Here is a 16979-nt window from a genome sequence, read left to right on the forward strand (position 1 = left end):
TTTGTGGGGTTTAGAGAAAATACATGCAAAATTCTTCATAAATAATAGGCTTTCAAACAGGGCAGTAGTCTTTTTCATTACAAGGCATAAGATGAATAATAACTAACACTTATTGAATGCTTTTATGCTATACCAGCTACTGTGTAAAGCACTTTAAAAGACTGTTTCATTTACTCTTCCAACAACACTTGGAAGTAGGAGCTATTACAGTATCCCTTTCTCCTCATGGGGAAGCTGAGGCACCAAGCGAGGTCCACGAGATGCTCACAAAGATAGTAAGTGAAATCTCTGGCGCTTAATCCAAAGTGAACAGATTCCAGGGCCTCTGGGGCCAGCCTCTGTGCTAGCTAATTAACTCCACTAATTCAGCTCCAGTTGAAATGCTCGGAATCTTCTCAAGTTCTGCAGGGCTTTTCATGACTTATCACAGCATAACACAACTGAAAATAGTTTATACACAACCTTTGGAAATTCATTTTCAGGTCAATACTCAAGTAACATTTTACATAAATAAAATACTTATTCCAACTTACTTGCTGCCCATCTATTTCCACCCCTCCCAACAAAGATCTCTAGTTGAGGGAAACCAGAATAATACTGGAAAAGCTAATGGAAACCCATTTCAAAAAATTTATCCTATAGTCACTCTAAAAACTTGCAATCTCAAAGCTACGCTGCAGAATAGCATCCTGGATTAATTATGCCAGACTGCAGCAATAACCTTGAATTAAAGCTGCAACCTTCTATTTTTAAGAAACACTTGCCTTTCTGGTTGATGAAACCTGTCGTCCCATCAGGTAACAGACGTGACCAGGAAAGAGAGAAGCGGTAATGAGTCAATCCAAGCTGTTTGATACATTTCAAATCTTCCTCCCACAGAGTGTAGCTGCCACAAGCTACATCGCCAGTCTGGTTCTTGAAAACTCTCTCTCCTCCCTGATGGGTGAATGTGTCCCAGACACAAGGGCCTTTTCCATCTGCATCCCAGCCTCCTGAGAAAAAGAAGAAAATGAAACCGTTACACTCTTGACATCAAGAGGCATATGTGGAATGTAAATATTTGTCACCAAAAGAACATCCCTCATTAACTCAATGTACCATATTGATAACTTTAAATTATGCCTTTAAAATAACATGCATGAGCGGGTTATGTGTTCAGCTGTCCTTGATCCCTGAAGCTGACTGGTGGCAAATGAAAAATTATTGCATAATGCTGCAGCATAGCAGGCTTTCACGGTTCATTATCTGAAGATCTCCCAGCTGGTAGACAGAGGCAGGGCTCAGCTTATGAGCGTCTGAGTTGAAAACATCTCCTTCTTGTGAACATTTCTCCTGGCCCTGACAGACACAACTTGTCCTCATTGTGATAAAGCAGTCTCGGGACTCTATCTTTGAGCCTTGACACCTGAAGCCTATCTTCCTGTCATCTAACCATGGAGCCTGAGATGGTCCAGTGAGCTACTGTGCGAGGGGTGTTAGTTCCTGCCATTGTTGAGATGATAAAAGTATCCTACATTCATTCATTCACTCCTCCCTTAATTCAACACATGCTCTGTATCAGGCTCCAAGCTAAGCATAGTGTATACCAGGGTGAACTCTTCTGCGATTCTTGTCCTTGTCAATTACGTGAAGTTATAAAACAGCCAACATAATGGTTCCTGCAAGAAAGCCAGGGAGAGGTGTTTATCCAGATGTGGGCAAGAGTCAGAAAATCCTTAGAGAAGACACTCCTAGACTGAAATCTAGAGGAGATGTTGACTCATCAAAGTGAACTGCTAGGAGGTAGAGGTGAGAGAAAATAGGAAAAAAAGAGGAGCTAGAATCAGAATAACCCAGAGGTATGAGAGAACATCACACATTAGAGGGACAGAAAGCAAAAATTACATTAGATTTGAAATATCTGTTCACACAGAAATTTTGTCTAAAATGGTAGTTAGAATCCATTTTACCGTACAAACGATTAATTTTTTAAAATCTCATGACTCTTTAATTCCACTTCTAAGGGCATACCCTGAAAGTATGCTCATATATTTTCACAAAAAGATTATATGAGATTATTGAGGCAGAGTTTTCTGTCACAGCAAAATCCTAGAAACAACCTATGCCCTACCAACAGAACAGATAATTAACTTAAGGTATATTCATAGAGAGAAAACACAAATAAGTTGATACAGTGAATGAATCAGAACCCTCTGCTCTGCTCTGACTGTTTGTGTCCCCCCAAATTCAGAGGTGGAAATCCTAACACCCAATGTGATGATTTGGGGAGGAGCTTAAGTCAGGAGAGTGGAGCATTCATGAATGAGATTACTGTTTCTAAAAGGAGACCCCACAGCACTCCCTACCTCCTTCTGCCCCGTGAGGATACAAGAAGCCTATGATGAGAAAGAGGGTCCTCACCTGGCCATGCTGGCACCCTAACCCCAACTTACAGCATCCAGAACTGTGAGGAATAAATGTTTGTTGCTTACAAACCCCCTAGTTTACGGTCTTTTGTTAGAGCAGTCCAAATGGGCTAAGACACCCTCAAAACTATAATGTTAAACTAAAGAAAAAATCAAGATTTGAAATATATATACAGGAATGAATACATGGAGCACAGGAGATTTTTATGGCAGTGAAACTACTAAAATTGTGCATGCCTTTTCCTCTGGGCAGTGGGTCTGTTCCCCTAATCCCATGTTGTCTAAGGGGGTCTATATTCTGTATGATACTATAATAGTGGATACATGACATTATACATTTGTCCAAACCCACACACTGTGAACTTCATTGAATAATAATGTGTCAGTATTCACCCATCATTTGTAACCAACGACCCACGCTAATGCTAGGTAGGGGAGATTGGGGGAATGGGATACATGAGAATTCTGTACTTTGTGCTCAATTTTTCTGTAACTCTAAAATATAAAGCTTATTAATGTGTAAAAGATTATATACAGTACTGTATCATGTTTTATACAAAATACATAAAACCAAAGATGGATTTTCTGAACATATACATATGCTGCTAAGTCGCTTCAGTTGTGTCTGACTCTGTGCGACCCCATAGACAGCAGCCCACCAGGCTCCCCCGTCCCTGGGATTCCCCAGGCAAGAACACTGGAATGGGTTGCCATTTCCTTCTCCAATGCACAAAAGTGAAAAGTGAAAGTGAAGTCGCTCAGTTGTGTCGGACTCTTAGCGACCCCATGGACTGAAGCCTGCCAGGCTCCTCCGTCCATGGGATTTTCCAGGCAAGAGTACTGGAGTGGGGTGCCATTGCCTTCTCCGATATGAGGTAAACACATAACAGCATGCCTGGAGATGATCAGTGCAAGCTGGTGGTTGCCTTTGGGTAGGAAAGGGAGGGAAATGGAAACAAGCAGGAGCCCGAGGGCCCTTTGCATCTCTTATGTTTCACTCCTTAAGCTGGCTAACAGGTCTCTAAGAGGCTGTTGATTACATTATCCACAACCATTTTTATATACCTAAAATAGTTCAAAATGACTTTCACGCAAGAAAGGAAGTCACAGCTAGGGTAAATAGACTAGAACAATTATAGGAAAGTTTCTTAGGTCTATATTTAGCATTAACTTTCTCATATTTTGTGCACAATTCTGATAGGATTAGACATAGTCTCCAGACCAACAAAAAGACAACATACGCTATAATTTACGGGAGAGAACCATGGGGACACAGGAAGACTGATAAAAGAAGGAGCTCTGACAATAGCAAAAATGACAGTTGATTTCAAGGCAGGCTATTAAAGATCTATACAAAGAAATTACGAATATTACAAATTATTATACTTTAGAGCCATATCATATAGAGGCAAAAAGCTTTATATATCCCAATGGCTCTCAAGTTATGTCTATATATGGGGTTTAGCCGGAAAAAGAAAAAGAATACTGATATTCAATCTTAGAATGAAATAGGTATGAATACTAAAATACAACTTCAGTCAAGCATGGTATTCATAGTTTGAATAACTGATTTACAATAAAGGAAGAAGCTTAATCTCAGAAAGTTTAGGCAGTTGTGTGCTGGTAAATATCAACAACTGGTTGTATATTAAAAAACATATATACCATTATGTATATATATTTATTATAAATTATATTGGTATAGAGGCATATTGGGATAAAGGATGTATAATATACAATTTCCAAATAACAAAATGTAATACTCCTTACTGTATATTCCTTATAGTCAATTGATTCTCATAGAATACTTGTTTAGATTTTTGCCAAACTCTTATATGGGGAGCCAATCTACAATATACAACCTGACAAATGTGAGTAGTTCTCATGTGACTGTTGACTGGTATCTTTGCTTAAATTAACAGGTACAGTGAAAGGAAAACAATAATATATCAGAATTTCACTTGTTCATCAGTGACATGAGCAATTTTCTTGCTAAACTGGTAATAGTGTTCAAACCCTGGAAGAATATTTCCTTGATTTTTTTTTTTTTGTCCTACTCACAATGTAACAGTTAGAGGCATACTACACATTCATTTCCTCTGCATTATTTACATTTTATCTGTCACTTTCTTGAGTGCAGGCAACCAACAAAACAATAAATCAAATGCTGACTTGTAGCACTTGTCAATTTCTGTGGTGTAAATACTTACACATGACCAATTTCAAGCACCCCATAGGATAGCACTGAAGGCAGAGTAGCAAGATGAACAACGGCACATCATTAGACAGTATTTCTCCTACACAGGTACAAGTAGCCTCAAGGGCATAGCTAATAATAAAATGTGTTAAAGGAGATAAGGATTTGAATATTTATCTTTGTTTTTAATATAAATTATTTATTTATGTTCATGTAATTGAATCTTTAATACTGGCTATAAATTTAAGAATCAGCTCATAGGGGACTTTCCTGGTCGTCCAGTGGTTAAGAATCCACCTTTCAATGTAAGGGACATGGGTTCAATCCTTGGTCAGGGAAATAAGATTCCACATGCCACAGGGCAACTAAGCCTGAGCACTGCAACTCCTTAGCCTGTGTATTCTAGAGGCCCAGAGCCACTGGAGAGAAGCCCAAGCACTGCAATAAAGAACCCACACACTGCAACAAACAATCCTACATGCCACAACAAAAATCCTATGTGCGGCAACTAAGACCTCATGCAGCCAAATAAATAGACATTAAAAAAGAATCAGCTTGTGAAATTAATGAAACTTTAACAGTAGGCACCGGTGACCCAGGATAAGCTGGCCTCACATATCACCAATAAGTGACTTACCTAAGACAATACTTTTCACTAAGTAGTAGAACCAAGATATGGGGCTTCTCCGGTGGCTCAGCGATAAAGAATCAACCTGCAACGCAGGAGCCACAGGAGATGCAGGTTTGATCCCTAGGTTGAGAAGATCCCCTGGAGGAGGGCATGGCAATCCACTCTGGTATTCTTGCCTGAAGAATCCCATAGTCAGAGGAGCCTGGCAGGCTACAGTCCACAGGGTCGCAAAGAGTCGGACACGACTGAAGCAACTTAGCATGCACAGAACCAAGATGTGTTTCCAGATCTGTCTGATACTGAAGTTCAAGTCCTTCAACTGGACCACACTGCTCTTACGGACCACACTGCCTGACTGATGAGTCAACTGATGCCCATTCTGCTCAATGTATGAAGCATTAGAAATGAATAACTTGACGTGCATTTTGGAAGACAGTCCTTATTTTGACAAAGGAGGCAAGTATATACAATGGGGGAAAGACAGCCTCTTCAATAAATGGTGCTGGGAAAATTGGACAACTACATGTAAAAGAATGAAATTAGAACACTTCCTAACATCATACACAAAGATAAACTCAAAATGGATTAAAGACCTAAATATAAGACCAGAAACTATAAAACTCTTAGAGGAAAACATATGCAGAACACTCGATGACATAAATCAAAGCAAGATCCTCTATGACCCACCTCCTAGAGTAACAGAAATAAAAACAGAAGTAGACAAGTGGGACCTGATTAAACTTGAATCCTTTTGCACAGCAAAGGAAACTATAAGCAAGGTAAAAAGACAACTGTCAAAACTGGAGAAAATAATAGCAAATGAAACAACTGACAAAGGATTAATTTCCAAAATATACAAGCAGCTCATACAACTCAATGCCAGAAAAACAACCCAATCAAAAAGTGGGAAAAAGATCTAAATGGACATTTCTCCAATGAAGACATACAGATGGCTAACAAACACATGAAAAGATGCTCAACATCACTCATTATTAGAGAAATGCAAATCAAGACTACAATGAGATATCACCTCACACCAGTCAGAATGGCCATCATCAAAAAGTCTACAAACAATAAATGCTGGAGAGAGTGTGAAGAAAGAAAAGGGAATGGTCTTGCACTCTTGGTGGGAATGTAAATTGATATAGCCCCTATGGAAGATGGTATGGAGATTCCTTAAAAAACTAGGAATAAAACCACCATATGACCCAGCAATCCCACTCCTAGGCATATACCCTGGGGGAAACCAAAACTGAAAAAGATATATGTGTCCAATTGTTCACTGCAGCACTATTTACAACAGCTAGAACACGGAAGCAACCTAGATGTCCATAGACAGATGAATGGACAAAGAAGTTGTGGTACATATACACAATGGAATATTACTCAGCCATAAAAAGGAATACATTTGAGTCAGTTCTGATGAGGTGGATGAAGCTAGAACCTATTATACAGAGTGAAGGGAGTCAGAAAGAGAAAGATAAGTATTGTACTCTAATGCTTAAATACAGAATCTAGAAAAATGCTACTGAAGAATTTATTTACAGGGCAGCAATGGGGAAACAGACATAGAGAACAGACTTAAGGACATGGGGAGAGGAGAGGAGAGGGTGAGATGTATGGAAAGAGTAACGTGGAAACTTACATTACTGTATATAAAATAGATCACCAACAGGAATTTGCTGTATGGCTCAGGAAACACAAACAGGGGCTCTGTATCAATCTAGAGGGGTGGGATGGGGCGGGAGAGGGGAGGGAGGTTCAAACAGGAGGGGATATATGTATACCTATGGCTGATTCATGTTGAGGTTTGACAGAAAACAACAAAATTCTGTAAAGCAACTTTCCTTCAATAAAAAAATTAATTAAAAAGAAAAAATATCTATATATATAGTTGCCAGTATTCATTAGTGTGCTCGGTGCTCAGTCACTCAGTCATGTCCAACTCTTTGTTACCCCATGGACCATAGCTCACTAGGTTCCTCTGTCCATGGAATTTTCCAGGCAAGAATATTAGAGTGGGTTGCCATTTTCTACTCCAGGGGACCTTCCCAACCCAGGGATCAAACCCACACCTCCTGCATTGGCAGGTGGATTCTTTACCACTGAGCCACCTGGGAAGCCCACTCACTAGTACTTGAATGTAAATTTTCCTGAATGAATGATATTACTAATTCATTTCTTCATCAGGCATTTTCTCAAGATGTGATTATGCCTACTCTTTAAAAGTTCTGACCATTCTTTATGAGGAACAAGACTACTGCTTCCAGGCAGATTACTTATTGAGCTCTCCTTCAAACAAGTGCCTGATAGAATATGGGAAATGTATTGTTAAATGTGCCATCCATCTTGCAAGATGTTAGGCAACTCAAAATCAAAGTGAGAGAAATTCTGAAGCATAAATGAGTAGTGATGCAGGATTTTGTCTTCAGAGCATCTGAAAAGCCCAGATGTTGTGAGCTTCCATTTTAATGGCCTGTGGGACAAGGGAGTAGAAAAAAATTCTAAAGCTCATCAAAGATGGGAAACTGATGATAAGATGTTCACACAAGTCTGATGATGCAAGGACTCCGCACACTGGGCCAGAATAAACAAGAAACAAGTTCTGCCTAAAAAAGAGACAACAAAGCAACTAGCCTGTGGGGGAGAAATTACTCCTCAGTTGAGGGACTGAACATGAGCACATTTGTAACCACAACTCATCTCTCCATTAATTAAGAGTAAGAATGGAGAAAGATTTTAGCAGACATACAGGCTCTCACAGGATATTGGAAAAAATTTATCTCTCATTGGATATTACTGGAGGATAAATTTCTCTAAACAATGATGTTAACCAAGAAAGAGAAAGATCTAGGATCCAGGAAATGAAAAATTCAGCAGGATAAATCTCCAGAATGATGTAGCTACGCAGCAAATTCAAGGAGTAACTGGACAATTTGCGCATGTCATAGGCTATGGGAAATACTTCTTTAAGAATATTAATCTACTAGAATACTTAGTTTGATATTCTTCTAATTTTAAAATATTTCCTACTGAATTGCCAACATGCACAAAAGTAGGCAGAATAGTACATCGAAGTCCCACACATTTACATAGCACTTCACAATTTCCCACATTTTGCTAATCTTGTTTCATATCTATCCCACCCATGCTTTTCCATTTAACCTGTAAACATTTCAGTATACTCTCTGACAATATTTTTAATTGGGGTAAAATACACATAATACAAAGCTTGCCACCTTAACTATGTTTAAGGAGTCCAGTTCAGTGACACAGAGTGCACTCACATTGCTGTGTAATCATTAACATCTGTCTCCAGAACTCCCTTTATTGTGCCAAAGTGAAACTTTGTACCAACTCAGCAATGATTCCCATCCTCCACAGCACTGGAATTGTGTTGGGGGGTGGTGAAATTGAGAAGGGAGAGGGAGAGAAAGTGGACAAATGGGTAAATCTTCATCTTTCACAGGGAGAAGTCAATAGATTATGCCTACAACAGGCAAAAAACTCAAAACCTAGGAATATAAGCATGTCATTTAAGATACAGAAGTCAATGCCAAAAGGATTAACCAACAGAATTTAAAGAGGTTTCCTCTAAAGAAGTAAATGGAAGAGAACAGGGAGTCAATAGTTTCTAAAACAGTTTTGTTTTGACTCTTTAAATTATTTTATTATAATTAACTTTGATTAGCTTGAAAATGAATTTAAGTACTAGTAAACATGAGAAAATATGGCATTGCAAATATACTATTAAATATGGATATATTAAATATAGACTATGTGGATAATCTACACAGGCTATTAACATGCAGAACAATAACAAATTGTCTGTTTTGTGAGAATTAAAAAGACTAGATGGAATTAAAATCCTGGACCAAAGACTATAAATATATGTATGTATAGATATATATTGGAGAAGGACATGGCAACCCACTCCAGTATTCTTGCCTGGAAAATCCCATGGACAGAGGAGCCTGGGAGTCCATGGAGTCTCAAGAATCAGACATGACTTGGTGACGAAACCACTAAACCATATATATATACATATATATGAAAGCAACAAGGTGAGAAATCAAATTTAAAGTGTTCTCAGGTTTTTATACTATTTAGAAGGGGACCTTAAAATTTTACTTTTTGTATTTTGTATTCAAATTAAAATTTCTAAGGTAAGCACTTAAGGAAAAAATGTAATTCACAGTTTTAAAGATGAGTCCAACACATCTATAGCAAGTCTGTGCCAGGCTCTACTCTAATCAGTTTATATATATATTAACTCCTCACAACAATATTATTAGGTAACTGCCATTATTAGCCTCATTTTCAGGAAAGGAAACTGAGAAATGAAGAGGTTAATTAACTTGCCCATTTCAGTTTATACTAAAGCTGAGAGATGAATTCCAGAGCTCATGCTCTTAATCATTATGCTAAATAGGAAAAACCAAATAAATCTAAAAGAGGGCAAGAAAATAATTTTTAAAAATACATAGAAGTGATAAGGGAAAAAAGCATAAAGTTAAGTGGCATGACAAGATATAAATGATCACTTATAACAATATGTCAATGGACTAAATTCCCCAGATAAAAGACAAAGATCGTCAGACTGTATTTCTTTAAAAAACCCTGGGATACACTGTTTACCAACACACCTAAGACTATGTTAAAAATAGAAAGTCAAACTACAGAGGGAGAGATTCCTCCTTCCCCTTAAAAAAAAAAAAAAAAAGCAGAGGATTTCAAGAAGGGAAAAACAGCATTACTTGAGATAACATGGGTCACCACATAGTGACAACACTGTTGCATGCATTTAAGAATCTAGTTTCTAAATATGTGAAGCAAAAATTGATACAACTGAAATGTAAAGTTGACAAATCCACATCCATAATGAGAAATTTTAATTACCCAAGTTTTATCAAACATTTAAAAAATAAAACCAAAAAACTCCACACATAGGAATTATTCCAAAAAAATAAGAAAAAATTACTCAACTCATTTTATGTGCCTAGAATAACCTTGACACTAAAACCTCTCTCAGCAATTGAAACAAGAGAAAGTAAAGATAGCAGATATTAACAAGCTTGATCTGATTGATATATATGACATTGCATGATAATAAATGCTTCAATTTTAAAAATATACATTCTTTTCATGCAGACAGAAACATTATGAAAGTTGAGCACAAATTGGTTCACAAATAAAGTGACCATAAATCCCAAAGGATTGGAGAAATACAGATGGAAATCCCTGATCAATCATGTTAGAATGATTGAACTACAGTACATTAGTTCATTCTTTCAGAAATCTGAAAAGGAACATCTGCATAGTTTGGGAGTAAAGAAGGCATAATAGTGGTCACCAGAAAATATTAAAAACTAAATAACAAAAAAATCAAAACATTGATATCTAGCTTAAGTGGTATTTAGAGAAAAAGCCTTAATGAAGAAAAAGCAAGAGTTACAGCTAATAAATTAAGACTTATAGCTAATAAGCCAAAAGAATATATAATAGAATTATTTTAAAAATAATTAATCTGAAAAAGACAGAAAAAGAGGGGAAACAGAATAAAGACAGATGGAACAAAGAGAAAACAAATAGCACAAAGGTAGATTTAAACCTAACTATATCAATATCATTAAATGTAAATGAGTCTAAATGACCCAGTTGAATGGCAGATATTATCAGAATGGTAAAAACACCAGACTCAGCTATATAGTACCTAAAAGAAACCCTTTTTAAATATAAAGACAAAGAAGCTTAAAAGTGACAGAATGGAAAAGAGATACCATGCTAACACTAATCAAAGAAAACCAGAGTAGCTATATGAATAACTGTAGATTTCAGAGCAAGAACATTACCAAGTATAAGGAAAGACATTTCATATATAAAAGGGGGCCAATCTATCCAGAGGATTTATAACTGTAAATATTTATTTACCTAATAACAGATTCAAGATACATGTAGAAAAAACTGATAGAAAATAGACTTCAAAAAAGTAGGCAAAAAATTGCAAAAAATAGACAAATCCACGTTTGTTTTTGGATATTCCAATTATTAATAAAAGACCAACAAGACTATAAAAAATGGACAAAATGTGTGAATCATTCATTCACAGAAGGAGAAACAGTGCTAGTAAACATTTAAAAACATATAGGAGATCATTAAAAAAAAAAATAGGGAAATGCAAATAAAAGCCACAATGAGATACCATTCTACAACCACACAGTTGGCACAAATTTAAAAGCTGGATAATATCAAGCATCAGAGAAACTGTTACAAAGCAGGAATGTTTATACACTGCTAGTAGGACAACAATAACGAAATATCTAGCAAAGCTGAAGAAGTACATATATCAAAACCCCATAATTTACATACCATCATATACCCTATTTCTACAAACATAGACATGGACACGTATATAATCATGATTGCAACAATAAAAACTCTTACTGGAAAGAGCCTAAATTTCCTTTGTCAGGACAATAAATCAATGAAATAAACAAATAAATAAATCAAAAACAAACCACAGAATAGTCATACAATGAAAGACTACACAAGAGTAAAAACAAATGAACTAATTCTGTACAGACCCACATGCATAAATTTCCCAAATATAACATTGAGAAGGAAGAAGTGAATTGTAAAAAAAAAAAAAATACACACAATGTTATTTCCATTTACATAATGTCCAATATGTATGTAAAGTTAAGTAAGAAACTGTTTAGCTATATAGTGCCATGTGCTAAAATCATAAAGAAAAGCAGAAATGAACAAATGCAAAATTCATCTTAGTGGGTACCTTTGGGAAAAGAGATAAGGAGACAGTACTGGAAAGGGGTCCTAGAAATATGGTGAGTATATAGCTATTTTCATTTTTATTCTATAGATAAATTATTGATGTTTTATCTATTGTTTTTAAAGTTTGTAATACATTTTATTGTTCATAGTAAAGGCAGGCCATTTACTGAGCATTAGCTCTCTGTCTCTCTCCTATACCAGCAACTTACATCAACCAACCTATTCTTACCCGCACAATAACCCTTAGGTGTACTATGATTATTAATAAGAATAAATGCATAAAGATTGAATAACTTTCCAAGATCATTTAACTAATAACTGTGACTATCAAACATGATACCCCAGTCCCACCCTTATTAAAATCAACTTAGGTGAGTCTTGCACCAAAGGAAATCTTTTTTTATGAATTCATGTTTCATTCCATCTCTCTAATTTCTCAAATAATAATTGCAACATCCACTTTCCTTTGAGGATCTCACAGTCTGAGTGATATCAGACAAGTAAAGTCTTAGACTATGTTAAGGTAAGCTCTATATTAAAATCATGGAAAAACACTACAGGAGAACCAAGAAACAAGCACTCAAGAGTTACTCCAGCAGTGGGAGGCAGATAGACTTGCCCATGAGAAAACATTTTTAAGGCAGGTGTTGGAAGATGAGTAGGAGGTACTACAGTGGCTCTGATAACGGAAAAGCAAATGCATAATTCAGTGGAATTGCCAGGGTGAAATGAAGACAGAAGGCACCAGAAGTCCATAAACCAGTTAGCAGTTTACGGCAACGTTTTTGGCAAGAAATTATAAACTCCTGTATTTTTTTAGCAATTTGGAAGAAAATAACAATGTTTCTGAAATTCTTACCATATGAGGACATAGAAGGGAATCCCATAAAAATGTAAAATATTAATATTTCCTACAAAAACTAAACATCAAAAACTTCTAAGGCTGCAAAGGATTATGGAAAGAGCACAGGTTCCAAAGCCAGCATAGAAGAGTTTCAGTTCCATCTCTACCCATTACTTGACTTCTCTGTATGCAAAAATCAGAGGATAATATCCACTGTGTAGGGTTCTCACAAAGTCAACTGAGCCAAAGCAAACATGTCTAGCAGGGCATGTGGCAGACAGTATGTATCCAGCGAGTGTTAGTTTTCTCATCTTCTAGGCTCAATGCAATAGTGGGGGGAAAAAGTCAAAGTGTTAGTCTGACAAAGTGAAAGAGTCTGACTCTTTGCAACCCCATGGACTGTAGCCCTCTAGTTTCCTCTGTCCATGGAATTTTCCAGGCAAGAATACTAGAGTAGGTAATCACTCCCTTCTCCAGAGGTTCTTTCCGACCCAGGAATCAATCCTGGGTTTCCTGCATTGCAGGCAGATTCTTTACCACTGAGCCACCAGAGAAACCATAAATACTACCTAAAAATTTACACAAAAAGTGACCAGTTGCTCTCTTTTCTTCTGTGACCATCTCTTGATGCCAGAGTACACATGTAGGAAGCACTCTAACTCTTAATATTTGTAAACTTGCCTGTGATGAAGATTCAGTGTCTGGACCTGCATGTTTGGGCCTATGGGGTCTTCAGCTTCCTGGTTTAGAAGTTATCTAAATTATAAAGAGTATCATGTCACTTTCACTTTCACAATGACAATGCCCTTTATGAGGGCACAGATCTATAGGCCTCCGTTTCTGCACAAAAGAAACCATGTCAAGTAAATGCTAAGTAAGAGTGTGAATGTGTGTGTATTTATATATACTTTTCCTTCAAAACCCCCAAATGATGTTACTTTACAACCTCTTCTCAGTAGCACTCTCTAACTCTCCACACCCTCCTCAGTGTACACACTGGAGAAATAACCCATAGCATAGAGTCATTAAAAGTATCTTTTCTCTTTCTGACTGATATTCCATTGTATATATGAACCACATCTTTATCCATCCATATGTTGATGGACATCTAGGTTGCTTCCAGGATATGCATATATATAGAATCTAGAAAAATGGTACTGCTGAACCTATTTGTAGGGCAGGAATAGAGATGCAGACATAGAAAATGGACTTGTGGACACAGTAGGGAAAGGAGAGGGAAGAATGAATTGAGAAAGTAGCACTAGACATATATATACTACCATGTATAAAATAGATAACTAGTGTGAAGCTGCTGTATAGCAGAGGAAGCCCAGCCTGGTACCCGGTAATGACCTAAAGGGGTGGGATGGGAGGGGGAAAGGAGGCTCAAGAGGGAGGGGGCATATGTATACTTATGGTTGATTGACATTGGTGTATGGCAGAAACCAATACAACATTGTAAAGAAATTATCCTCCAATTTAAAAATTAAAAAAATAAAAATAGTTTGCATCCTTTGTACTTTGAATTCTGTCAAGGCAGAGTCCAGGTTTCACTCACTTATCTGTGTTTCTTGGGTAGCAAGAATGGCATATGGAAACAGTATGTATTGAGTAAATTGGTTTTGTGTGGCATTGGTAACATAAAATAGGAATGCTGACGTCTGCTGTGTCATTGCTTCACAGAAATACAGAAAAGCTCTCTCCATGTTTGTAATGACTGCAAATTCTTTACTTGAAAGAGGAAAAAATTCAAGTAATTGCCATTTATGAATTATGATCTGATGTGTTTTCAAATGAAAACATTTATTTTTACAGCTAACATTCATTAAGAATATTAGATGTAACTATTCTATGTGAAACACTGAGGTTGTGAAGAGCAAAGATTCCTTGATCTAGAAACAGTGCCCTGTGCCAGAAGCTAATCCAGAAGGGATGAGGGCCTCAAAAGTGATAAGAAAAACCACCATACCACATTTCACTATCACAGCAGAGGAGGATGGAGTGATCCAGAAGGGATGTCTTCAAGAAAACAAAAACAAAAGAAATGGAGGAAGTATGTGATGTGCTTGAACACATCAAGAAATAATTTACATTTTTAGTAGAGAGTGTGAAGATGAATTAGTGAAAGAATCACAAAAAGGAAGCCAACAACAAAGACAAGTATTAACTCTCAAGCAAAATAAAAACCATGCAAGAAAAGACAATCATAAGATGTTAGACTCACTTGTGCACAATATTTACATAAAACTGTGTAAATATTTTGTGTGATGCAAAAAGTAAATGATAATTTAAACAAATTGATTAAATATCCAAATACCCACATTGGAAAAGGGGGAAGAGAAAGTTCGCTTTGTGAGCAGATATCATAAGGAAGACTGAAAAAAAAAATCTAATCTAACATAACAGGATGTCAATATGTTATATTTCCAACTAGGACATCAATAAAAGCCATACAGGCATGCTCTTTAGAAACATAGAAGTAAATCCTAGAAAGAGTAAAAAGTCTCAAAAGTGTTGGATTTGGGAAAAATAAACAAGATTTCCTAGCTGCTGCTGCTGCTGCTGCTAAGTCGCTTCACTCGTGTCCGACTCTGTGCAACCCCATAGACGGCAACCCACCAGGCTCCGCCGTCCCTGGGATTCTCCAGGCAAGAACACTGGAGTGGGTTGCCATTTCCTTCTCCAGTGCATGAAAGGAAAAAGTGAAAGTGAAGCCGCTCAGCTGTGTCTGATTCTTAGCGACCCCATGGACTGCAGCCTACCAGGCTCCTCCGTCCATGGGATTTTCCAGGCAAGAGTCCTGGAGTGGGGTGCCACTGCCTTCTCCGAGATTTCCTAGAACTAACACCAAAAAAATATGTCCTTTCCATCACAGGAGACTGGAATGCAAAAGCAGTAAGTCAAAAGATAACTGGATTAATAGGCAAGTTTGGCCTTGGAATACAAAATGAAGCAGGGCAAAGGCTAATAGAGTTTTTCCAAGAGAACGCACTGGTCATAGCAAACACCCTCTTCCTCTATACATGGACATCACCAGATGGTCAGTACCGAAATCACATTGATTATATTCTTTGCAGCGGAAGATGGAGAAACTATATACAGTCAACAAAATCAAGACCTGGAGCTGACTGTGGCTCAGATCATCAGCTCCTTATTGCAAAACTCAGGTTCAAATTGAAGAAAGTAGAGAAAACCAGTAGGCCATTCAGTTCAGTTCAGTCACTCAGTCATGTCTGACTCTTTGTGACCCCATGCAGCACGCCAGGCTTCCCTGTCCATCACCAACTTTCGGAGCCTACTCAAACTCATGTCCATTGAGTCGGTGATGCCATCCAATCATCTCATCTTCTGTTGATCCCTTCTCCTCCCCCCTTCAATCATTCCCAGCATCAGGGTCTTTTCCAAGGAGTCAGTTCTTTGCATCAGGTGGCCAAAGTATTGGAGTTGCAGCTTCAGCATCAGTCCTTCCATGAATATTCAGGACTGATTTCCTTTAAGATTGACTGGTTGGATCTCCTTGCTGGCCAAGGGACTCTCAAGAGTCTTCTCCAACACCACAGTTCAAAACCATCAATTCTTCAGCACTCAGCTTTGTTTATAGTCCAACTCTCACATCCATACATGACTACTGGAAAAACCATAGCTTTGACTAGACAGATCTTTGTTGGCAAAGTAATGTCTCTGCGTTTGAATATGCTGTCTAGGTGGGTCATAGCTTTTCTTCCAAGGAGTAAGTGTCTTTTAATTTCATGGCTGCAATCACCATCTGCAGTGATTTTGGAGCCCCAAAAAATAAACTAAGCCATTGTTTCCACTGTTTCCCCATCTATTTGCCATGAAGTGATGGGACCTGATGCCATGATCTTACTTTTCTGAATGTTGAGTTTTAAGTCAACTTTTTCACTCTCCTCTTTCACTTTCACCAAGAGGCTCTTGAGTTCTTCTTCACTTTCTGCCATAAGGGTGGTGTCATCTGCATATCTGATGTTATTAATATTTCTCCCGGCAATCTTGATTCCAGCTTGTGCTTCATCCAGCCCGGCATTTCACATGATGCACTCTGAATAGAAGTTAAATAAGCCATTCAGGTATGACCTAAACCAAACCCAT

General features: G+C 37.5%; 1 protein-coding gene across 2 annotated transcripts in view; it reads right to left on the reverse strand.

Moving 5' to 3' along the window:
* Nucleotides 1–16979, reverse strand: part of LOC145527941 (cytosolic beta-glucosidase) — a 125047-nt gene that overhangs the window by 76497 nt on the left and 31571 nt on the right. For both annotated transcript variants that reach the window (XM_081546529.1, XM_081546455.1), the window contains exon 2: nt 765–992. In XM_081546529.1, the coding sequence (XP_081402655.1) occupies nt 765–992 (228 nt within the window). The remainder of the gene's footprint in view (nt 1–764; nt 993–16979) is intronic.

The sequence above is a fragment of the Giraffa tippelskirchi genome, chromosome 1 (genome assembly GCF_054371585.1).
Source record: "Giraffa tippelskirchi isolate mGirTip1 chromosome 1, T2T-mGirTip1v1.2.pri, whole genome shotgun sequence".
Classification (NCBI taxonomy): domain Eukaryota; kingdom Metazoa; phylum Chordata; class Mammalia; order Artiodactyla; family Giraffidae; genus Giraffa; species Giraffa tippelskirchi.